Source organism: Petromyzon marinus, chromosome 59, assembly GCF_048934315.1.
Source record: "Petromyzon marinus isolate PM22_M1 ecotype Great Lakes invasive population chromosome 59, UKy_Petmar_22M1.pri1.0, whole genome shotgun sequence".
NCBI classification, from domain to species: domain Eukaryota; kingdom Metazoa; phylum Chordata; class Hyperoartia; order Petromyzontiformes; family Petromyzontidae; genus Petromyzon; species Petromyzon marinus.
The window spans coordinates 19108980-19130715 of NC_133725.1; the positions used below are offsets into that span (position 1 = coordinate 19108980).

A 21736-nucleotide genomic window follows, 5' to 3' on the forward strand; every position below is an offset into this window, starting at 1 on the left:
TACAAAATAGTTAACATCTCGCCACCGTGGCGCCCAATTCTGATCACATGACATAGCAAAACGAACGTCGCGGTGCATAACAATAATTCAATTGGGCAATTACTGAGCGTTCATAAACGTGAGGGGATACAGGAGTACCCAGAGAAAACCCACTCGTGCAAGGGGGCAACCCTCTATCCCATGCAGACAGAGATGGTGCTTATCCCACTTGCTGTACTGCCTTCTCCTGGCCAGCCAGGATATGCCACCTCAACACCCACTACACCATGAACTTTGTGAACCGAGTTTAAATTTCTGGCCACGGCGAACATCAGTGGCTATCTCCCTCTTCCTCTCTCGTCCCTGCTATTATCTCCCTCTTCTTCCCGCGTCCCTCCCACTATCTACCTCTCCAATCCGTCCCACCATCTCCCTCTTCCTCCCTCGTCCCTCCCACCATCTCCCACTTCCTCCCCAGTACCTTCCACTATCTCCCTCTTCCTCCCACTTGGCTCTACTATCTCCCTCTTCTCCCGTCCCTCGCACTATCTCCCTTTTCTTCCCCCATCCTTCCCACTATCTCCCTCTGCATCTCCAATCCCTCGCACTCTCTCCCTCTTCCTTCCTCTTCCTTCCCACTATCACCTTCTTACTCTAACCGATCTGCCTAATCCTCCCAAATAACTCCCACTATCTCCCTCTACTTCCCCAGTCGCTCCAACTATCTCCCTCTTCATTCCCCTTTCCTGCCACTATCTCCCTCTTCCGCCCCCTTCCCTCCCACCATCTCCCTCTTCCTCTCCCGTCCCCCCCGCTATCTCCTTCTTTCTCTCACATCCCTCCCACCTCCTTCCTCCCCCGTCCCTCCCACTATCTTCTCATCCTCCCCCATCCATCCCACGATCTTCCTCATCCTCTCCCGTACCTTCCGCACCTTCCTTATTTAACACCATCAGGTTCACAGACTCGCCCTCGCTTCTCCCAGTCAAATAGCCTAGCTTAGACACAACCCCCACCATGTTACACTGACGGCATCGACCGAGACAGCCAACTATCTGGCCGCCCAATTATCTAGTGAAGACGGCAGCGACCAAGTCGGCAAAGACGACAGTGCCGACGAGACGACCCCACTTCCCAGAACCTGCAACCACGAGCTCTCGCTCTCCGCTGCTTTTATCCGACTCGGCGCGGCCTGGCTCCGCCCTGGCCGCGCCTCCCTTCTCCAACCCACGAGCGGGTTCCAGTGTCTTCCAGGGAGGGTCTCTGTGATCCTTGCCCCAGTGCCTCCGCCCTGCTGACAAACCCGCATGAGGCTCACTGGCGTGTGTACTCCCCGTCCACCGCAGTTACCGCTGCTGGACAACAACTATTACTCTACAGTTGTACTGCCCCTCTGTACCGTGCCCCCGAGCCATCAACACGGACTCACATGATCAACACAGACTCACAGCATCAACAGACTCACACGATCAACAGACTCACAGCATCAATACGGACTCACACCATCAACACGGAAACAGGGTCAGTGAGCAAGATGGCGGATGATTGCATACATGATGTGAGTGGTGGTGAGTTCAAGTTAAGCACCCAGTTTTAAATCTCATTTACTCCCACCACCACCACCACCCTACATACAACAGTCGGAAGTAAATGCCTACACACCCTACATACAATCGTCAGTAGTAGTGGGGAGAAGAGGGCATCAGTGGGGGCGAGTCATGAAGCGTTGAGAAGCCCTCAGATACTCCATAAAACCCCGAGTTTCATGGAGTATAATTTTCAGCATTACAGTTCCATTTTTTTTACGTTAACAAATGTCTCGCCATATATTACACCGTATAGGTAACTAGATTGGGCGAGGGATGGTCTTTTTTGTTGAACAATCAATAAAGCTACGGTGTTGTACTGTGCCCGTATCAGTGTACGGTACTGTGCACTAAAGGAAGAAAAATGGAGCGGCTGAACCTCACTGCCTCCTTACCGGAGGCTGTAAACATCAAGTGACCTGAAAACTGCGATGGGACGTGAAAGACAACATGGAGAGACAAGAGGGCGCCACGTGTGTTCTTCCATGGCAGCAGCAGCATCATCGCAGGCAATGAGGTTCAAATGGGCACAGGAACTTTGAGGTGGACCCACGAGTGTTTGAGCCACAGCGGCGTGCAATCGGCGACCTCTATACGCTTGGCGCAATCCGCACCGTCATTTCACGGAGCCCTTGTCCACTCGACGAGTGCGACGACGCCGTCCCACCGTCATTCGGCGCCTCGTGGTGACATCACAACAGCAAAACGACAGGTGTTGTTTATTCATTTCTTGAGGCAATTCGAGGGCCCGGTTACATCGCGTTGTGATACACGCACACACCGTCAACATATACTACACCGGTTATAAAAAAAAAAGCAGGGGATAGAAAGGTGGGGGAGCGGACCCGACCACAGGTATTGTTTAAAAGACGTCAAGCGGACCGGGGGATTTAAATGCAAGTCCATGCGGACACCAACTTCCGAACGATTGTACCAATAAATCCTGAACCTTCTGGAAGATTTCAGCTCCCGCTGGTTTGGATCAGGGTGATGTTGGGGCAAATTCCATTAATTGGGAAAGGTGGCAATCTTGTGGGAATGTCCTCGCCAGAGAAGAAACCTGTCGCTTCCATGTTTTATTTTCATCCGACGTCCCATTAGTGAGATCCAGAGCGTGACGGACTCATATGGAGTCGGCCTCCTGTAATTTTTCTGGTCTCATTCTCACCACAGGTGAAGGCAGAGCCACACATCAACGTGCCAATGGGGCCACGGTTGAAGTGGTGGGGCCACGGTTGAAGTGGCGGTGGCCACGGGTCATGTGGCCTCTATGTATTTTCCATGTTGAAGGCCGATTGCCCCAAACATTGCCCATCATATGCAGTGTCACTGAATAACGTGTGAAACATACTGTAGCATATACAAAATTGTATTTTCTTCACACATTAAATACAATAAACACAATAAACATGAAATGCGTATAGGACATTTATAACTCTCTCAATGACCAAACTTGTATTTTATGAACACACTTATACGAGCAAAATATGACAAAAGTGTTCCAGATTTCAGTTTCAATTGAGACCGAAATCCGGAATCATTACCCCCTACTGACAGACTAATAATACCCGCTCGCAGGCCAAGTGCTGATTCACCTTGGGGCCTCGCCTGGTATAGAGGTCGTGGGTTAAATCCCGACGCCTGTATATCTGGAGTTTGCATGTTCTCCCCGTGACCGCGTGGATTTTTCTCTGGGTCCTTCGGTTTTTCCCTCCACATTTAGAAACATGCGTTTAAAAGTATTTGGCTGCTATATATTTCTGCGTGACAAGCCACTTTATAGCGCTTTCATTTGTGGCCCGGTCGTTCCTGAAAGAGAGCTATACAGCTGAGTGGGCCTTACCTGGTAAAATAAAAAGAGATTAGTTTTGTTAGTTTATTTTGTGCCACAGGGGGACAGCTACAGGGGGGGGGGGGGTGCCCATTAAAATGGTCGAGATGAGATGCAACTTAAGGCGCTTGTGACTTCCCAAAAATATTATTTATGGCAGGTTTTCACATCTAAACATCCCGGGTGGCATTGAAGCCAAGAGCTCCCACCCTAGGTGAGTAGCTACGAGAGCGGTGCTGTGCACGGCGACACGCCACTTTCTCCATCTGCCTGACTTGGTATTTTCTTTTTTGTTACTTAAATAAATGTTAATGTTTCGTTTTGTGTACGCGTGTATGTACACCGTTTGGGGAGCGGTGGTGCAGCAGTTAGCGCACTACGAACTCAGCCATCTGAGTACGTGGTGTGGGGTGTGTATAACATCGCAAAACTGGGGAGGACAAAGGCAGCCAGACGTGGGGCTGGCCACAAAACCACTTCTGTGCCATGCCGGCCATCATAGGTGCTACCCGTTAACAGCACTTGCCCCAGCAATCTGTTAACGGCGATACGGAGTACCTTTGTCTTTTTGTGCAATTGTGTGCTTCTGTGTGCGACGCATGCGACGATGTGCATGTTTGTGTTTGATAAATGTACATCCGCAATGTGTGTGTGGCGCGTATGATGCGCGTGTGTGACGAGGGTTGGAACAGCGATTCACGCAGTGCCCTATCCACGCGGCGACCTCTCCTCAACGTCTCGAGCCTCGGCGGAGAGCGCCGCGAGGTTCGACTCCAACTCCGGCTTTGCAGGGACAAACCCCCCCCCAATGCCCCTCCCCCCAGGCCCGTGGGGGGGGGGGGAAGTCGCCCCACTCCCTCACTCCACGCTCAGGAACTTCCTCTTCTTCACCGTGTTCATGTACGGTCGCCAAGGCCACTCCACCTCGGCGGTGGCCGCGTTGTCCAGCGTGCCCAGTTTAATCTCGTAGACTGCGCGACACACAAAAGCAAAGATCCCCCCCATGCAGCCTTTAACAGACGGCGTGGGAAAAGCGCTGTTCGTGTGTTAGCATGTAGGAAAGCCAGCACGGCACACCAAGGGGTGGGTGTGGGTGGCCAGCATTACGTCCGATCATCTTTGAATTTACACATCGCATCCGGGGTGGGGGAATGCGAGTCGGGTCACGGTACAGCGAATGCGACCAGAGCAGCGACCCCACCGACTCAAGTTCCGATCCGCTCTACAAGTCACCCGCGGGCCACCTAGCCCGAGGCTAGACTCTTACATTCAGCCCATCATCCTCTCAGGGGTCGATAAAATTTACAACCACTTCGTAGGGAAGTCCACAAGGAATGTGGAATTTCCACCGCCTCTGCAGGGGTGTAAAGTGGAGACGAGTAACAATGTGTCAGGCAGACTTGCGCTCCATCTCGAATCACGGTCCCACCTCCTTCAACTCGATGTCCTTGCCATCGCGCTTGTAGACGTTGTGCCTGTTGGGAGGGGGGGGGGGGCACAGAAGTCACGGGAGGGGTCGCGGCAAGTCACACGGACGGCGCTGGACTCTCATTAAGCGTCCTCGCAGACGTTTGCCAGTTAGAGGCCAGCGGCCGCCCTGTTTAATACAGCGGATGCATTAACAAATGAACAACATTACGCGCCTTCAGCTTCAGAGATGGCGTTAAATAAAAACTCTGTCCCGTTACTCAAAAACTAAAGTAAAACGAAACTATTTTTATTTTACCACTGAGCTATGTAGCTCTTTTTCACAAAAAAATGTTTAGCAGCCAAATACTCGAAATTCAAGTTTCTAAATGTGTAGGGAAAAACCCGGAGGACCCGGAGAAAAATCAAAGTGACCAGGAGGAGAACATGCAAACTCCGAATATACAGGCGGACACACAGTACCTGGCCCAAAAGTCTGCTCACTCTTTCCCATTCCGAGACATCTGCAAATTGCCGGGTGGTAGGTGTCACGTTCACCGCTGAATCTCGGTACGCGCGAGCGGCTCGGCGTTTATTTTATTTATAGAGGTGTAGCTCTGCTGTTTTAAAAATACATTGCCCTCACCGCAGAGAACCATAGTGACACGACCGGCACTGTATGGAACAAAACTATGTCACACGCCCTCCCGCATGGCCTTATGGGAGCCTCGGTATGTCTTCAGGGTTCAGAAGACATACTTGAGTTTTTCTTACGGTTCCGTTTCGATGACGTATATGTACATCATGGAAATGAGAAAGGGTTATAGGCTATACGAGGGATCTTGTGCTTGGGGGATTGGCGAGGAAGATGTGGGTGAGACTGGCACGGTGCCCGCACGCACCCTCTTTCCGATTCGTGACGTGAAGTTGTGCATCACGAGGTATGGCAATGCCTTGGACATCGTGTCCACGTCCGGATGTCGTGCCGCATCACCACGCTAGACAGCGTCAAGTACGCCGTGGGGCCCAGCGGCAGGTGGCACATCACTATCCCGTCTGTGGCATCGTACCACGTGTCACATGGACAGCACGCCGGAGAGTTAGACACACCACAGGTGTCACACAGACAGTGTACTGGAGAGTTAGACACACTGCCATACCATCTGCGGCATCACACCACATAACACTGCACAGACAGTTAAGACACCGCAATCCCCCGTCTGCAGCATCATACTACACACCGCACATCGTACACACAGTTAAATACACCTCCATCCCCCGTCTGTTGCACCGCATCACACACGTCACACCATGCATCACACCGGGGAGCGGGAGCGGAGTGGATATCTCATTACACTACAAATCCGGTGACCTGACTTCGATTTCCGGTGTGTCCAAGCATCGACAGTGGGGAGACAAAAGGGGCCAGATGCGGTAATGACCACACCACCCACCCCGCTGTGTGCTCTGCCTGCCTTCGTAGGTCACTCGACAAACAGCACTTGCCCTGACAGCCTGTTAAAGGCTACACGGAGGAGCTTTGTCGACTGCGGTGCGTGCGCGTGCCTGGCATACCGCGGTGCTCATGCAGGATGATGAAGTCGGTGACGGTGTTGGCGCAGCACGCCCGCACCAGCGCCTCCAGCTTGTGGCCTCCGCGGTTCATCGGCTGAGCGTTCGGCAGGATCAGCTTCATCTCCTGCGGTGGTGGTGGGAGGGTGGTGGTGGTGTGGTAACATGACAGCAAGCGGTCACACGCCGAGTCCGCTCTTCCCACCGGCGTCCGTCCCGGCCACGCTGCTTTCGCCCCCCCCATCTCCCCGCCCCCCCACTGCATCCGACTCGGGTTGTGTTGTTTGTTTTTTCCATTGCGGAAGCCGAGCCGTACCGGTATACGCGGTCGCCAAACCCCGTGTTGGCACAACTGGGATGCGCCATTGGAAAAACTTTACTATTTTTATTTTACCAGGTAAGGCCCACTGAGCTATGCAGCTCTTTTCCAGAAGCGACCTGGCCACAAATCATAGCTCAACTAAGTGGCTTATCGTCATGTGGAAATTTATAGCAGCCAAATACTCTTAAACGGACGTTGATTCTAAATGCGGAGGGAAAAACAGGAAGACCTGGACAGAAATCCACGCGACTCGTCAAAAAGAGAGACACGCAGCTCCAAATATACAGCAGGCATCAGGGTCAGGATTGAACCTACGCTCTCCTGTATACCACGTGAGGTAGTTAACATCTCGCCACAGTGGCGCCCCCAATGGTACATCTTTCCCGTGACCACCGACCGTGCGTACAGTGCTACAGTAGATACATTTTTCAATCAATGGAAAGGATCGATCATAGGATAAAGGCGGACTGAATCGCGAGGAATGAAGTTGACAAAAGCTGCATGCACCAAACCAAAGTCTCCAACGCTCCACCACTGACGACCCCCCACCTCCCCACACAGCCTCCACCTTTCACCAATAACTAGATTTCTTCAGGTTAACTCAACGGATGCGAGTTGTCTCACACTGCACAAGCCCGATGATTGGTCGACACGGCTCGTGTGAGGTGCAAGGAACTGATTCTAAAGCCGATAGAGAACATGTGTGTGTGTGCGATAATTTAGCAGTTAGCATGCTGCCCCACAAACCTGGTAACCCGAGGTTGATTTCTGTTTATAGCCAACACCAGTGGCGATTATCTGAACTGGTCCTGGGCCTCCCCTAGATCGACTCAGCCTCAAATGAGTACCTAGTGCTGTGTGTAAACATCATCACTAGAGAGATAAAGGCGGCCAGTCGTGATGCTGGCCACCCAAACCCTCGCAAACAGCACCTGCCCCAAGAGCCTGTTAAGGCTATATGGGGGACCTCTGTCTTTGCGCGTTTGTACACACGCAATACACGGGGACCCACATCCCTCATGTGACCCCAAACCCTGTAGCCCCTGTGACCCCGTGCCCGCATCTTGATGAACTGCTTGAGGAGGGAGCCGGGGTCGCGAGAGGTCGTCACCATGATGTGTGGGTCCTTCACGCCGGCTCAGCGGTACTCGTCATCCATGTGGCTGCTCACTCCTACTGACACGGGGGGGGGGGGGTGTGGATAGAGAGAGGGGGTAGATGGGGCAGGGGGGACAGAGAGGGTAGGTGATCATTTGTCATACTTCCCCGTGCGGGTGAGTGAAGGTGTGTGTGTGGGTGGATGGAAGGAGCGACCAGGAATGTTTTAGAATATCACTCTGCAGTGATCGCGTTGATTTTGTGTAGCCAGCTGAGCACTAATGAGACCTGGAAGAGTCCCAATTGCAAGAGTGGGTGATTGATATGGCGGTTGAGTGGGTAAATTGAGTAAGATGATGAGTGAGTGAATGAGTGGGTCAGTGCATGTTAAACCTCTTTGTTACAGCACATAGCCAACCGTGGTAATCGGAAGTGTGACAAACTAACCACAAAAAGCAGTTCTCAAGAAATGAGTTTGTCAATCTAGTCGATGATTTAAAAGTGCAAAGCTCCAATGGCTTCCTAATATTGTAAGGAAGGCTGCTCCAGAAGGAAGACCGCTCCAGAAGTACACGTTATGTGGTGACCACGGCCTTCATTTGACATTCCACCAAAATTTACGCCAGCCACCACACACACACGGCGGACTCTTTTCCACGTTCACGCCACGGGATTTTTCAAAGTCCACTTGGGAAGCAATCGCCGTGCAGTATTTACGGTCAACGCAACTGCGGCATTAAACCCATTAAACCGGTGGGGGGGGGGGGTTGAGGGCCCGCCGTTCTCGAACCGCGAACCTCTGCGGCAAAACACGGTGCCACCGCTTGGCAGGAAGGACCGACGGCGAGCCGTGGATGCGCGCCGACTCGGCGTGTCTAGCGGGCGGAGACGCGCGACGCTTATCCCCCTGCCTCGAGAGTCTCGCAGGAAGGAAGAGAGAGAGAGATGCGAGGAGACGTGATGGTGAGGGATGTGAGATCACCCTCCCCTCCCTGGTCGAACTCCACGGCCTTCTGGAGTTCAAGCGCCTCCCACCGCAGGTCCATAGGCAGCACCAGGTTTTCTACGGTGACGACGTCAGGGGACGGGGGAGGGGGGGCAATGGGTGTGGGTCGGGCGGAGGAGAATTAACAAGGAAAATCATGCGCACGCATGGATTCATTCGGAAACACTTTCCAAGCGCGGTTTTCTTCTCGCCTGTATTGTCAGACCGTCTTGTCCCATCTTAGTCCATCTTGCGTGTCTCATTGTCTCTAGATCCGTCTCTAGTCTGTCTCGCTGTCTCTCATCCGTCTTGTCGTCGTGAGCCCATCTCTAGATCCTTCTCGCTGCCCGTTATCATCGAGCGCCCTCTTGAGCCGCGCCTTCTCCTCTACGAGGACCTTCTTGGCCTCGTGCGCCTTGCGGTAGAGGTACTCGCTGTGCAGTTGCGCCTGCTCAGCTGCACCACCAAACAAAGACAAAGATCCCCCATGTAGCCTTCGACAGGACTGTCGGGTGCAAGTGCTGTTAACGAGCAGCACCTTTGATACACGAAGGGGGGTGTGTGGCCAGCACCACATCCGTCCGCCTTTATCTCCCCAGTGGCGATGTTTACACAATGCACCAGGTACTCATTTGAGGCTGAGTCGACCAAGGGGAGGCCCAGGAACGGAATCGTCACCAGTGTTGGCCGTGAGCGGGAATTGAACTCGGGTCGCTGGGTTCGTAGTGCAGCGTAGCGCTAACCGTGAGACGACCATAAACAACAACCGCCATTCGCCACGAAGTGGTGATGTCACCACGGCGCTCGTGCCAGGCTACGTGCAGGTTAAGGCCACATGAAGCGTCGAACGCCCGCTGGCAGCAGGAGGTCACAGACAGACAGACCCAGGTTGCCATTGGTTGCTTGACTGAGATGACTGGCCGATGCACCACCTGTGCCCCCTACTGTGCTACACCACCGCTCCCACCTACACAAACTCCCTTGGGCTATACTCTTTGGTTCTTTCGGTAAAGTCACATAGGCATAAAATATAAAATAAATTAAATCACGATGCTTCGGGCACAACACAAGCGTCCATCATCAGGTGGGACAAACCACAGCAAGAAACAATTGCTGAAGTGGGCAAAAGAGCTGCTGTAAGCAAGAGACTATATAGGTAAGAGAAGGGGGGAGGAGCCAGGGAGGAGAGATAGAGGGGGGGGGGGGTATGGGGAGGGGAGTGGGAAGCTGAAGAAATTGGAGATGCGGAAAGTGAAGGCAACACCATGAAGCAGTTAATGTTTTACCTGGTTAATAACATCTTTCCAATGATTGCTCAATTTGAATCAATTTTCTCGGTTGAAGATATGTTTGTGTTTATACATCTGGATGGCTTCATGAACAAACCTTTGCTAGTAGCCCGAAGGTTTGCAGAGCACCTTGGTCTCGGAAAAAAACAATATCATGCGAGCCCACAGCGTTATAACAATGGTCAGCTATGGCAGAGGTATTGGTTCTGCCATGTTTCAGATCTGCCTTGTGCTCACGGACACGGTTCAAGATATATCGTTTCGTTTCCCCAATGTAACAATCACCCTTGGGCTATCATTTGTGATGGCCAGGTGGCTTCTGAAAAAAAGAAAGCTACATAGCTCAGTGGGGACTTACCTGGTAAAGATGTAGTGGAGTAGGAAGGTGTGCTGGGGAAACTGCGTGATTGTATTGATCACACGGCCAGTGTGGGGTTTATACTGTTTGGTTCTATTTGGTAAAGTCACGTAAAAAACAACAAAAAATGAAAAAAATCACGACGTTTCGGCTACAACACAAGTGGCCTTCATCAGGTGAAGGGACCAGACTGTCTAGAGGACAGCGCTGGAGTGAACACAGCCAAGCTCAGACTGCGACCTTTAAGCTGTGTGAGAGGAAGCAGAACACCTTGACAAAGGAATTAGCATAAAAATTTGCATTTAATTGGCGGACTTAGCATGATGAATAATGTACAGGGGGGGAGCATGTGAAGACCTGCGAGGGGAGGAGTTTACATATTGATGGTGTGAAAAGGAATTTAAGCAGCTGCGAAAGTTTGGGATACCACTACTTGAAAAAATATACTGTACCATTGAAAATTAGTTTAATGTTTGGGTTGATTCAGAAGATCTTTCCAATGGTTGCTTAATTTGAAACCATCCTCTCAGTTGAAATTGTGTCTGTATTTGTAAATCTGAATTGCCTCGTTAACAAATGTCTGATAAAAACCCGTGGGTTTGCAAAGAACCTTGGTATCGGAGAACATTATATCGTGATCACCCACAGTGTTGTAACAGTGATCAGCTACGGCAGAAGAATTCGTTCTGCCGTGTTTCAAATCTGATTTGTGCTCGCGAATTCGGTCAGAGACATGTCGTTTCGTCTCCCCGATATAACAGTCACCACAGGTGCAGGTCAATTTGTAAACTCCGGGGTACCGTAAGTCAGGAATGACATCCTTCACGGAAGGGATCAGTATTCTTAGTTTTTTCGGTAAAGTCACGTTGAAGAGAAACAACAAAATAACAAAATATATAAAACAATAAAAAATTCTCACGACGTTTTGACCATAACTCAAACGGTCATCATCAGGTGTGTCGGTTTGCATAAATTTATTTTTAAAACGGTACATTTATTTATTTATAAAAAACGTTGGCGTCACGCGCAGCGATTGGCAGTTTGCCCAGGACTAGTCCATCTATTTTTTTTTTTAAAGAGGAGGGGGGAGACAAATTTTTTTATAATGTATGCTGTCTGAAAGCCACTGTAAGCGTGAACAATCACTCAAGAACTGAAATGATTTATCAAATCTTTCCAATGATTGCTAAGATAGAATCCATCTTCTCGGTTGAAATTGTCTCTGTGCTTGTATATGTGGATAGCCTCATGAACGAATCTCTCATGGAAGCCAGATGGCTTACAAAGAACCTCCGTCTTGGAAAAGTCAATGGCATGTGAGCCTACTGAATTAGAACAATGATCTGCTACGGCCGAGGTGTTGGTCCTACCGTGTTTAAGGTCTGCTTTATGTTCACGAATGCGGTCCGAGACATGGCGTTTGGTTTCTCCAATGTAACTACTACCACAGAGGCAACTTAGTTTGTAGACACCAGGGTATTGTATGTCCGGAATCACATCTTTTACAGACGGAACCAGATCACGGATTTTATGTAATGTGTTGAAACGGACCTGGATCTTGTGTTTATTCAAGATTTTGGAGATCTTTTTTGTGATCCCAGCAATGTAGGGTAAAGTGATGGTTTTGAAAGGCTCCTCAAGAGGGTTCTTCTTCATGGTTTGAGTGATAGCTTTGCGGATTGTATAGTCGGAGTAACCATTAGCCCTAAGAGCTTGGTGTACGTGCTTGAGTTCACTGCGTATGTGTTCCTGGTCGGATATGCATTGGGCTCTATGATACAGAGTCTTGATGAGAGAATTCTTCTGTGATGGATGGTGGTGGGAATCCGGTTTCAGATAAGCATCCGTATGGGTAGCTTTCCTGTAGACAGAGTGGCTCATTGAACCATCAGGTCTCTATTTAATTAGGACATCCAAAAAAGGTATCTTGCCATCTATTTCGACTTCCATGGTAAATCTGATGGCTGGGTGTATGGAATTGATGTGGTCGAAGAATTGGAAGGGATCAGGTCACGGATTTTGTGTACTGTATTGAACCGGACCAGGATCTTGTGTTTGCTTAGAATTTTGGAGATCTTTTTAGTAACACCTGCTAGATATGGTAGTGTGATGGTTTTGATTGGAGTATCAAGTGGTTGTTTCTGTATGGAGGGAGAAACAGCTTGGCGGATGGTACAGGTCAGATTATCCATTCCTTTTTAGGGTCAGATGTACATGTTTTAATTCACTGGTCAGGTGGTGTTGGTCCGAAATGCAATGAGCCCTGTGGTATAACGTCTTGATGAGATAATTATTTTGCATCGGGTGGTGATGGGAATCAGGTTTCAAGTAGGAATCTGTGTGGGTGGGTTTCCTGTAGACAGAATGTCCCAATGAGCCATCAGGTCTCCTCTCAAACAGAACATCCAAGAATAGCAGCTTGCCATCTTTCTCCACTTCCATGGTGAATTTGATGGCGGGGTGTCTGGAATTAATGTGGTCTAGGAAAAGGTTCAAAGCCGGGAGGCCATGTGGCCAAATGAGGAAAGTGTCGTCTACATATCTCATCCACAGGGAAGGTCTGAGGGTGGAAGTCTGGATGGCGTCTGATTCAAATTTTTCCATGAAAATATTGGCTATCACTGGTGACAAGGGGGATCCCATGGGGGTACCCTCATTTTGTTTATAGAAGGAGCCATTCAAGTAAAGTAGGTTATCGTTGAGGCAGTGCCTAACCAGTGCAGGTGTATCGGGGTCTAGTCCATATTGGACCAAATTTTCAATTATTTCAATGGTATCAGGTCTGGGACCTTGGTGAACAAAGAGACCACATCGAAGCTGACAAGGATATGGTCAGGGGACAGTACAACGTCTTTGACCATAGAGACCAATTGTGCTGAGTTAAGTACTGCTGAGGCGGTCTTGCCAGTATAAGGCAGCAAGGTATCTGACAGTCTATAGGTAGGGGAGTTGATCGTGGATACGATGGGTCGTAGTGGGGTGCCTTCTTTATGAATCTTGGGAAGACCATAGAATCTAGGGGGTCTTGCAGCAGAAGGTTTTAGGGAGGGACGTTTAGTTGGGTCGATTAGGGAGGTCGAACTTGTGATGATCTTGTTGGTTTTTTATCGCTAGGCTATTAGTAGGGTCATTTTTGATTTTTGAGTAACTTCCATCGTTGAGCAGATTCTGGATTTTGTTGTATGAATCTTTAGCCATATTTACAGTAGCGTTGCCTTTATCGGCTGAGAGGATGACTAAATCACTTCTGTTTTTTAAATTCACGAGTTCAGAGCGTTCATTTTTGCTGATGTTACTAATGGGTTTCTTAGCATTCTTAAGAATAGTGGCTATTGCAGCTCTCGCAACGTCTGCTTGGATGTGTCCTACGCCTTTGAGGGCTATATCGACCTGAGAGATGATATCATCTACTGGTATGTGTTTTGGGGTGGCAGCAAAATTCAGCCCTCTAGCCAGTACTGTTTTCAGATTGTCCGAAATCGGGGTGCTACTCTGATTAATGACGATTTTGTTGACGTCTAGTTTTGTTATATGTGGAACTGGGTTCTTCTTTGATAGGTGGTTGAATTTAGAAATCAGGTTAGATTTACATTTGACTGACAGTGAATCAGCAGAAGAAGCAGTCATGTTGTCTACGTGATTCCAATCAGAAGGTGACATTTTTTCTGTTAACATTAAATGAGCTTGTAGGAGAGTCCTGTCTAAAGTATCGAGTTCAAATTGAAGTAGCCTTATCCTCTCTGAGATTAAAGATAGGCTGGTCTTAAACAGAATCTGTTTAGAATTTGGAGAAGATACAGCAGCAGAAGTGAGTGTGAAAGCGATGGGTATTACCTTGTGATCGCGGCATCTTTTGAGGAAGGTCAGCGTCTCGATGAGCTGTGACTTCTTGTCCCGTTGTCTGTTAAAAGCTCTAACAGATAGGTGAAAGCCCTCCCCGTAGAGGTTATCAATTCTAGATTTAAAGCTTTCGTGACTGCAAGGATCCATACTGTTTGGTTCTATTCGGTAAAGTCATCAGGTGAAGGGACCAGACTGTCTAGAGGACAGCGATGGAGTGAACACAGCCAAGCTCAGACTGCGACCTTTAAGCTGTGTGAGAGGAAGCAGAGCGCCTTGACGAAGGAATTAGCATAAAAATTTGCATTTAATTGGCGGACTTAGCATGATGAACAATGTACAGGGGGGGAGCATGTGCAGACCTGCGAGGGGGGAGGGGGGGAGTTTGCATATTGATGGTGTGAAAAGGGAATTTAAGCAGCTGCGAAAGTTTGGGATACCACTACTTGAAAAAATATACTGTACCGTTGAAAATTAGTTTAATGTTTGGTTTGATTCGTGAAGGATGTCATTCCTGACTTACAGTACCCCGGAGTTTACAAATTCACCTGCACCTGTGGTGACTGCTATATCGGGGAGACGAAACGACTTGTCTCTAACCGAATTCGCGAGCACAAATCAGATTTGAAACACGGCAGAACGAAATCTTCTGTCGTAGCTGATCACTGTTACAACACTGTGGGTGATTACGATGTAATTTTATCCGATACCAAGGTTCTTTGCAAACCCACGGGTTTTTATCAGAGATTTGTTCACGAGGCAATTCAGATTTACAAACACACACAATTTCAACCGAGAGGATGGTTTCAAATTAAGCAACCATTGGAAAGATGTTCTGAATCAAACCAAACATTAAACTAATTTTCAATGGTACAGTATATTTTTTCAAGTAGTGGTATCCCAAACTTTTGCAGCTGCTTAAATTCCCTTTTCACACCATCAATATGTAAACAACCCCCCTCCCCCCCTCGCAGGTCTGCACATGCCCCCCCCCCCCCCCCCGTACAATGCTCATCATGCTAAGTCCGCCAATTAAATGCTAATTTTTATGGTAATTCCTTTGTCAAGGCGCTCTGCTTCCTCTCACTCAGCTTAAAGGTCGCAGTCTGAGCTTGGCTGTGTTCACTCCAGCGCTGTCCTCTAGACAGTCTGGTCCCTTCACCTGATGAAGGCCACTTGTGTTGTGGCCGAAACGTCGTGAATTTTTTTTATTTGTTGTTGTTTTTTACGTGACTTTACCGAATAGAACCAAACAGTATGGATCCTTGCAGTCACGAAAGCTTTAAATCTAGAAGTGTGGGGTTTATCTGGGGTCAGCCTGAGGAGACGGCGGAAACAGTGGGGTCGTGTTAGGACAGCCAGGTGAAGAGGCTGTGGTGATGAGGTAACGGTCGAGCCAATTAAGCCAGAAGGGCTGTGATTGGTTGGTGCTGTTGCTGCGGCCGAGGAGGTGTCGAGGTGTCTGGAAAAAGGCAGGTGGTTGAAGATGCGAGGCGTGCGGAGGCACGTGGACCAATTACTTAACGAAAATGAGAATGGGGATAAATTGGGGGGAGAAAGAGAGAGAGGAAGAGATTGGAGTTGGGAGCTGTGCGGTGAAGACGTGGAGTTCGGAAACAGAGTTTAGAAGAGAGTTGGAGCATGGTGATAGCGAAGCTGAAGCAAGACGAAGCAGTTAGCAGTGCACTGAGCATAGTGATAGCGAAGCTGAAGAAGACGGAGCAGTTAGCAGTGGAGAGAGCGTAGTGAAGCTGAAGAAGACGGAGCAGTTAGCAGTGGAGAGAGCGTAGTGAAGCTGAAGAAGACGGAGCAGTTAGCAGTGGAGAGAGCGTAGTAATAGAGGAGCTGGAGACGAGGTGTGCGGAGACAGAGAAGTGAGATTGGGTTTCGCTGTGTACGACGACGCTGTATAGCGGAGGAGCTGAGGAGGATAGCCAGCAGTGGAGAGAGCGTAGGAATAGAGTTGAAGACGTGTGTGTGTGCGGAGAAAAGCGACGTGATACTGGGAACCAAGGTGGTGAGCGAGACGGGCGAAGCACGGCGAGCGAGCCGTGGTGTCCAGAATACGGTGGAGTGTGGAGAACGTGTTAACGATGAAAATAAAGAAGTGGTTGAAGAAAGACCTAAGTTGTTCGTGTAAAGTTCAACCACTACAAAAATATATCTTAATAGTTTAGTTTATAGTTTTTCAATTACAATCAGCCGGCATGTGGCACGTGTCTCCGCGCGAGAAGACGTGAACTTCTTTCGCACCGTACGCAGCCAACCGCGCTGAATAAGAGACACGAGCCCAGACGAAGATGCAGCAGCAAGCAGCAACAAACCACGAGCTTGCACTCTGAGTGCGGCACCACGATGCTCCTAGCGACGTCGTTGATTAATGTCTGTAATTAATATCGATGGTGAATCTCTGTAATTAATATCGATGATTCGATTCCACGAGAACAGATTCCACAAGAATCGATTCCACAACTATTCTATTAAAGCAAAGTTCGCGATTCGATTCCAACGTGTTCATTCCGGTATCATAAGAATCGGTATTGATTCTGTGCTGGAGGAATCCGATGCGCTATAAAGCTCTTTGATCACAGATGTGCCAGTAGGGGGCATGGGGTCATAACGTCACAACAACAAACAATACAAAAACGATGAGTGCAAAGGGAATGATAGCAAACCACTAAAAAGAGGTTAAATAAACCATATAAGTTCATACTCTTTGGTTCTTTCGGTAAGAAGTCTCGCTCTCCGTTCCACCCACTACAACTGGCGTCAGAAGTAGCCAAATAGTAAGATGAATCGCTATAATGGAGACGCGAAGAAAAACTCGTACCAGGGCTCCAGTGGAAGAGGAGGACGACTCAACACCACCGGGGTTGGCAGCCCCGGAAGGGGGAGGAGAAGCGACGACGGCCGAGCTGCTCACTGCCCGGCCGCCCGGCGGCTCACCACCGTCGAAGAGGGCGCTTCAGGTGGCTCACTCCCGCCTCGCCCAACTCCTGCACGCGGCGGCATCCATCCTCGACGAAATACATCGCGGGTTATAACCACAACAAATATAATCACAATCACTGCGACCATAATCGCCGTAACCACAAATATAATCATAACCACCAGCTACATAACCACAAGTATAAACACTACTGCCACAAATATAACCATAACCACCACAACCATAACAACCAACATAACCACCACAACAACCACAATGATGCTGATACACTCTCACACCATGTGGGTCCCCTTGTCTCCTTGTGTCTCCCTGTGGGTGAGTGGATGGGTTGGCGAGAGAGTCGGTGGGTTGGCAAGAGAGTCGGTGGGTTGGTGAGAGAGTGGGTGGGTGGCAGAGTGAGTGACCGGTGGCAGAGTGAGTGACCGGTGGCAGTGGGTGACCGGTGACTAAGTGGGTGGGTGGCAGTGGGTGACCGGTGACCAAGTGGGTGGGTGGCAGTGGGTGACCGGTGACGAAGTGGGTGAGAGAGTGGGTGGCTGAGTGGGTGGCCGAGTGGGTGGCTGAGTGAATTGGTGAGTGGATGAGTGCCAGAGTGGGTGGGTGAATGGCTGAGTGGGTGGGTGAGAATCAGTATGTTTTTGCTGGAGGAATCCGATGAGCTATGAAGCTCTTTTTCATAGATGCCCAGAGAGTGGCTGAGTGGGTGGCTGAGTGAGTGTCGGTGGGTGTGAGTGGGAATGAAATCTAACCTGCACCTCTGCATTGCAAATCCAGCGAGCTAACGCCCTGCGTGTGGTGGGGTAAAGTGTGGGCATGGCCACTTTGCTCCAACACGTCCGGACCAGCGTGGAAGAGTAGACCAAATACCTCTATATAGCGGCCTCTAGTGGATGCCTTTTCCAGCAGCAGGCGATTCGCATCCACAACAAACCCGTCCCTCCAGGGATAAAAACACACGGCAGTCTGGGAGTGCCTCTCATCAGCTATGGCTCAACACGAGGGCCACTCTGGGGCCGGTTTCCACCGTCAGCGCCTCATCAGCAGCAGCAGCAGGGCCGGGCTCTGCTTGAAGCAGCGCCGTGAACGCAGCAGGCGTCTAGGACGTGACGGCTGTGGGCCAGGCGCCTCCTCCTCTGTCTCCCCCCACCACCGCCGCCACTGCTGATGTGTGCACACCGCGCGAGGTTCTCACCTTCAGGCTGAGTCGACGTAGAGGAGGCCCAGCGAGCCGCCGCTTCAGAAGCTTTCGCGAGCCACTGACGGTGGCCGTGAGCGGGAAACCAAATCAGCCGCTCGCCACCCACAATCCACAGCGCGCGCCGCCTCCACTCGCCCCCTGCCTGACTGTAAGTAGCAGCGGGGGGAGGGGGGTGGGCAATGGGGGCGTGAGGGGGGGGGGTTTGAGGGGGAGCATTGGCGGGGGTTGCCAGGGGGGGCAAGGGGGGTCGCGAGGGGGGGGATGCTTGGGGGGGGGGTTGTGAAGGGGGAGGGGCAGGGGGGGAAAGAGGGAGCATGGGGGAGGAGCTTAGGTGAGGGGGAGGAGCTAATGGCTATTACACCACGCCGCGTCTCGCGCCACGTGCTTCCCCTGGCAGTTTGGCCGTTAGGCGTGGAACCGAGCTGTGGGTGAGTGGTGGCGGTGGTGGTGTGAGTCTTTCTATGTGAGTCTGTGTGTGAGTCTCTCTAAGTGAGTCTCTGTGTGAGTCTGTGTACGTGTGTGTGGGTCTGTGTGAGTCTGTGTGTAGCAGTGACCCGGTCTCAAATGAGTACCTGGTGCGATGCGTAAACATCGCCACTGGGGAGACAAAGGCGGTCGGGCGTGGTGCTAACCACCCACCCCTTCGTTTACCGTGCCGGCCTTCATACGTACTGCTTGCTAACAGCACTTGCCCCTACAGCCTGTTAAGGCTCTATGAGGATCGTTGTCTTTGGTGTCCTGTATTAGCAGGAGGAGGAGTGGTGGTGTTAATGTTGGTGGTATTAGTGGTGGTGGTGTTAGTGATGGTGGTGTTAGTGGTGGTGTTTGTGGTCTTAATAATGGTGGTGTTGGTGTTAGTGATGGTGGTGTTAGTGGTGGTGGTTGTTCGAGGTATTGTTGCTGGTGTTAGTGATGGTGGTGTTGGTGGTATTAGTGGTGGTCGTGTTAGTGATGGTGGTATTATTGGTGGTATTATTGGTGGTAGTGTTAGTGGTGGTGGTGTTAGTGGTAGTGGTGTTGGTGGTGGTGGAGTTGATGTTGGTGGTGGTGTTTTTAGGGTTCGTAGTGTTAGTGGTGGTGTTAGGAGTGGTGTTAGTGCTGGTGTTAGTTGTGGTGTTAGTTGAGGGGAGCGGTAGTGTAGCGGTTAACGTGCTGCGCTACAAACCTGGCGACCCGGGTTCGATTTCCGCTCACGGCCAACACCAGCAACGATTATCTGAACCGGTCCTGGGCCTCCCCTAGGTAGACTCAGCCTCAAATGAATACCTGGTACGATGTGTAAACATCGCCGCTAGGGAGACAAAGGCGGCCAGGCGTGGTGTTAGCCACCCACCCCCTCGTGTGCCATGCCGACCTTTATAGGTACTCGCTAGCAGAAATTGCCCCTACAGTATATTCAGGCTATACGGGGGATCTGTCTTTGTTAGTGGTGGTGGTGTTAGTAGTGGTGTTAGTGGTGGTGCTAGTGGTGGTGTTTGTCGCGGTGTTGCTGGTGTCCGAACAAAGGAGCGACGCTCACAACAACGACCTTTGACCTGGGCGGCTGAAATGTAGCACGTTGGCACAGTCATCTCAGTCAGTCAACTCTTGGCACCTGGGTCTGACCTGTGACCTGTCAGTGAGCCTTCAGCATTTCACGTGGTCTCAAAGTGCACCTGGCCTGGCATTTGCTGCTGCTTAGTGGCAAATGGCGGTCTTTGTTGTTTTTGTTGTGTTTCGTGTTGTGGGTGAGTGGTGAGGTTGTGAGTCTGTGATGATGATGTGAGTCCGTGTTGATGATGAGAGTCCGCATTGTGACATGACGCGTGTTTAGACATGAGTATTGTCGCACACCATCGGTTTTGTGTGACCCTCACCTGCGTCTCCCGCTCTCCACGCAGAGACCCGGACCGTGCGAGAAACGCAGTGAGCTCTGAGCACCCTACTCTGCAAGTTGCTGCCATGGAGGTACGTGTGGCTCTTCAACTCGTGTGGTAAAATATGGGTGGACGTGTGTTTTCCCCTCGACTTGTGCCTACCTGTCACCTACCTGTATACCTGGATGTGCTTCTCCTTGTCCGCCTGAGTATGTGTATGTCTATCAGAGTGTGTCTCCGAGATCCTGTTGGTGTGCCTGCCTGTCTACGCGTGAGCATTTACAGCACTATTATCTATCCACTGATGAATGAGAATGCCTTCCTCCCTGAGACCTTGCTACCCCTCAAATGCTGTGATGGAATAATCCGCCAAGCACCGATTTTGTCGCACCATCTCTCTGGTGGCTCTCCTCTCCGATGTGTTTCCTTCCTTGGCTGCCGCTCCGTTATTATTCTTCACTATCAGCCATTGTTGTCCCTCCTTGCCATGGCTCGTCATGCCCGATCCCCAATCACTCTTTAACAATTTGAACAATCCCTGCGTGTGACCTCAAAATCCACGCATCTTTCATTGTTAATCCAAGCATGGCATCTGATATTGGCCAAATATTCCAATGCTGAGAAACGACAACATCTCGGCAGGACCCTCCTGATTGTGGAGCCCAGGATCTCAGAGATGCTGGCTCAGTGCTCGCCTTCTGCACTTGCTCCAACATCTTAATCAAGCCTATGTGGTGGACCTTTGTCTTTGTGTGTGTGTAGATGAGCCGAGCTGGAGAGGCTCGGAGTAACGACACGTCTTGCACCACGTGGAGTGCGCTGTCCTCAGACGGCACCGGCTCCATCTGTAGCAAATCGCCGAAAGGTAAGAACAGTAATGAGGGACGTCACAGTGGCCACGGTAAATAGTGGGACATCATGATGGCCATGTTGCATGGGGGACGTCACAGTGCCTTTGGTGTATGAGAGATTTTATGGTGATTGTATGGGTGATATCAAGATAGCAATGCTACATGGGGGACTTAATGGTAATCATGTTTTGATTTAAAGCTTTCGTGGCTGCAGGGATTCATATTCTTGGTTCTTTCGGTAAAATCACGTAGAAGGGCAACAATAAAATTATAAAAATATAAAACAATAAAAATCTCACGACGTTTCGACTGCAACACAAGTAATCATCATCAGGTGTGAAAACCACAGCAAGAACCACAGCAAGAAAAATTGAAATTTTCTTGCTGTGGTTTTCACACCTGATGATGATTGCTTGTGTTGCAGTCGAAACGTCGTGAGAATTGTATTATTTTATTGTTTCCCTTCTACGTGACTTTACCGAAAGAACCAAGAATATGGTAATCATGTTGCATTAGAGACTGCATCATGGTTGCCATGTTACATGGGGGACTTCATGGTGGCCATGTTGCATGGGGATAATTATCTGTGCTCTGGCCTCAGTACTGAAACAACA

The 21736-nt window shown here is 50.1% G+C and overlaps 1 protein-coding gene across 3 annotated transcripts; it reads right to left on the bottom strand.

Annotated features, from left to right (window-relative positions):
- Window positions 1–2267: 2267 nt before the first annotated feature.
- Window positions 2268–18588, bottom strand: LOC142905923 (U3 small nucleolar ribonucleoprotein IMP4-like). Of its 3 annotated transcripts, none has more exons than XR_012929945.1 (8): window positions 18410–18588; window positions 17098–17263; window positions 8593–8858; window positions 7809–7870; window positions 6379–6502; window positions 5706–5859; window positions 4826–4871; window positions 2268–4367 (listed from the first exon to the last, which is right to left on the bottom strand). XR_012929945.1 is itself a non-coding variant. In XM_076053160.1 (7 exons), the coding sequence occupies exons 3-5, from the start codon at window positions 7809–7811 to the stop codon at window positions 5738–5740; spliced, it is 249 nt and encodes an 82-aa protein (XP_075909275.1). In that variant the 5' UTR covers window positions 7812–7870; window positions 8593–8858; window positions 17098–17968; the 3' UTR covers window positions 2268–4367; window positions 4826–4871; window positions 5706–5737. The 3 variants fall into 3 exon arrangements, 1 of the variants encoding a protein (XP_075909275.1); XR_012929944.1 differs by having other exon boundaries at window positions 17098–17284; XM_076053160.1 differs by lacking the exon at window positions 18410–18588 and having other exon boundaries at window positions 17098–17968.
- Window positions 18589–21736: the final 3148 nt, after the last annotated feature.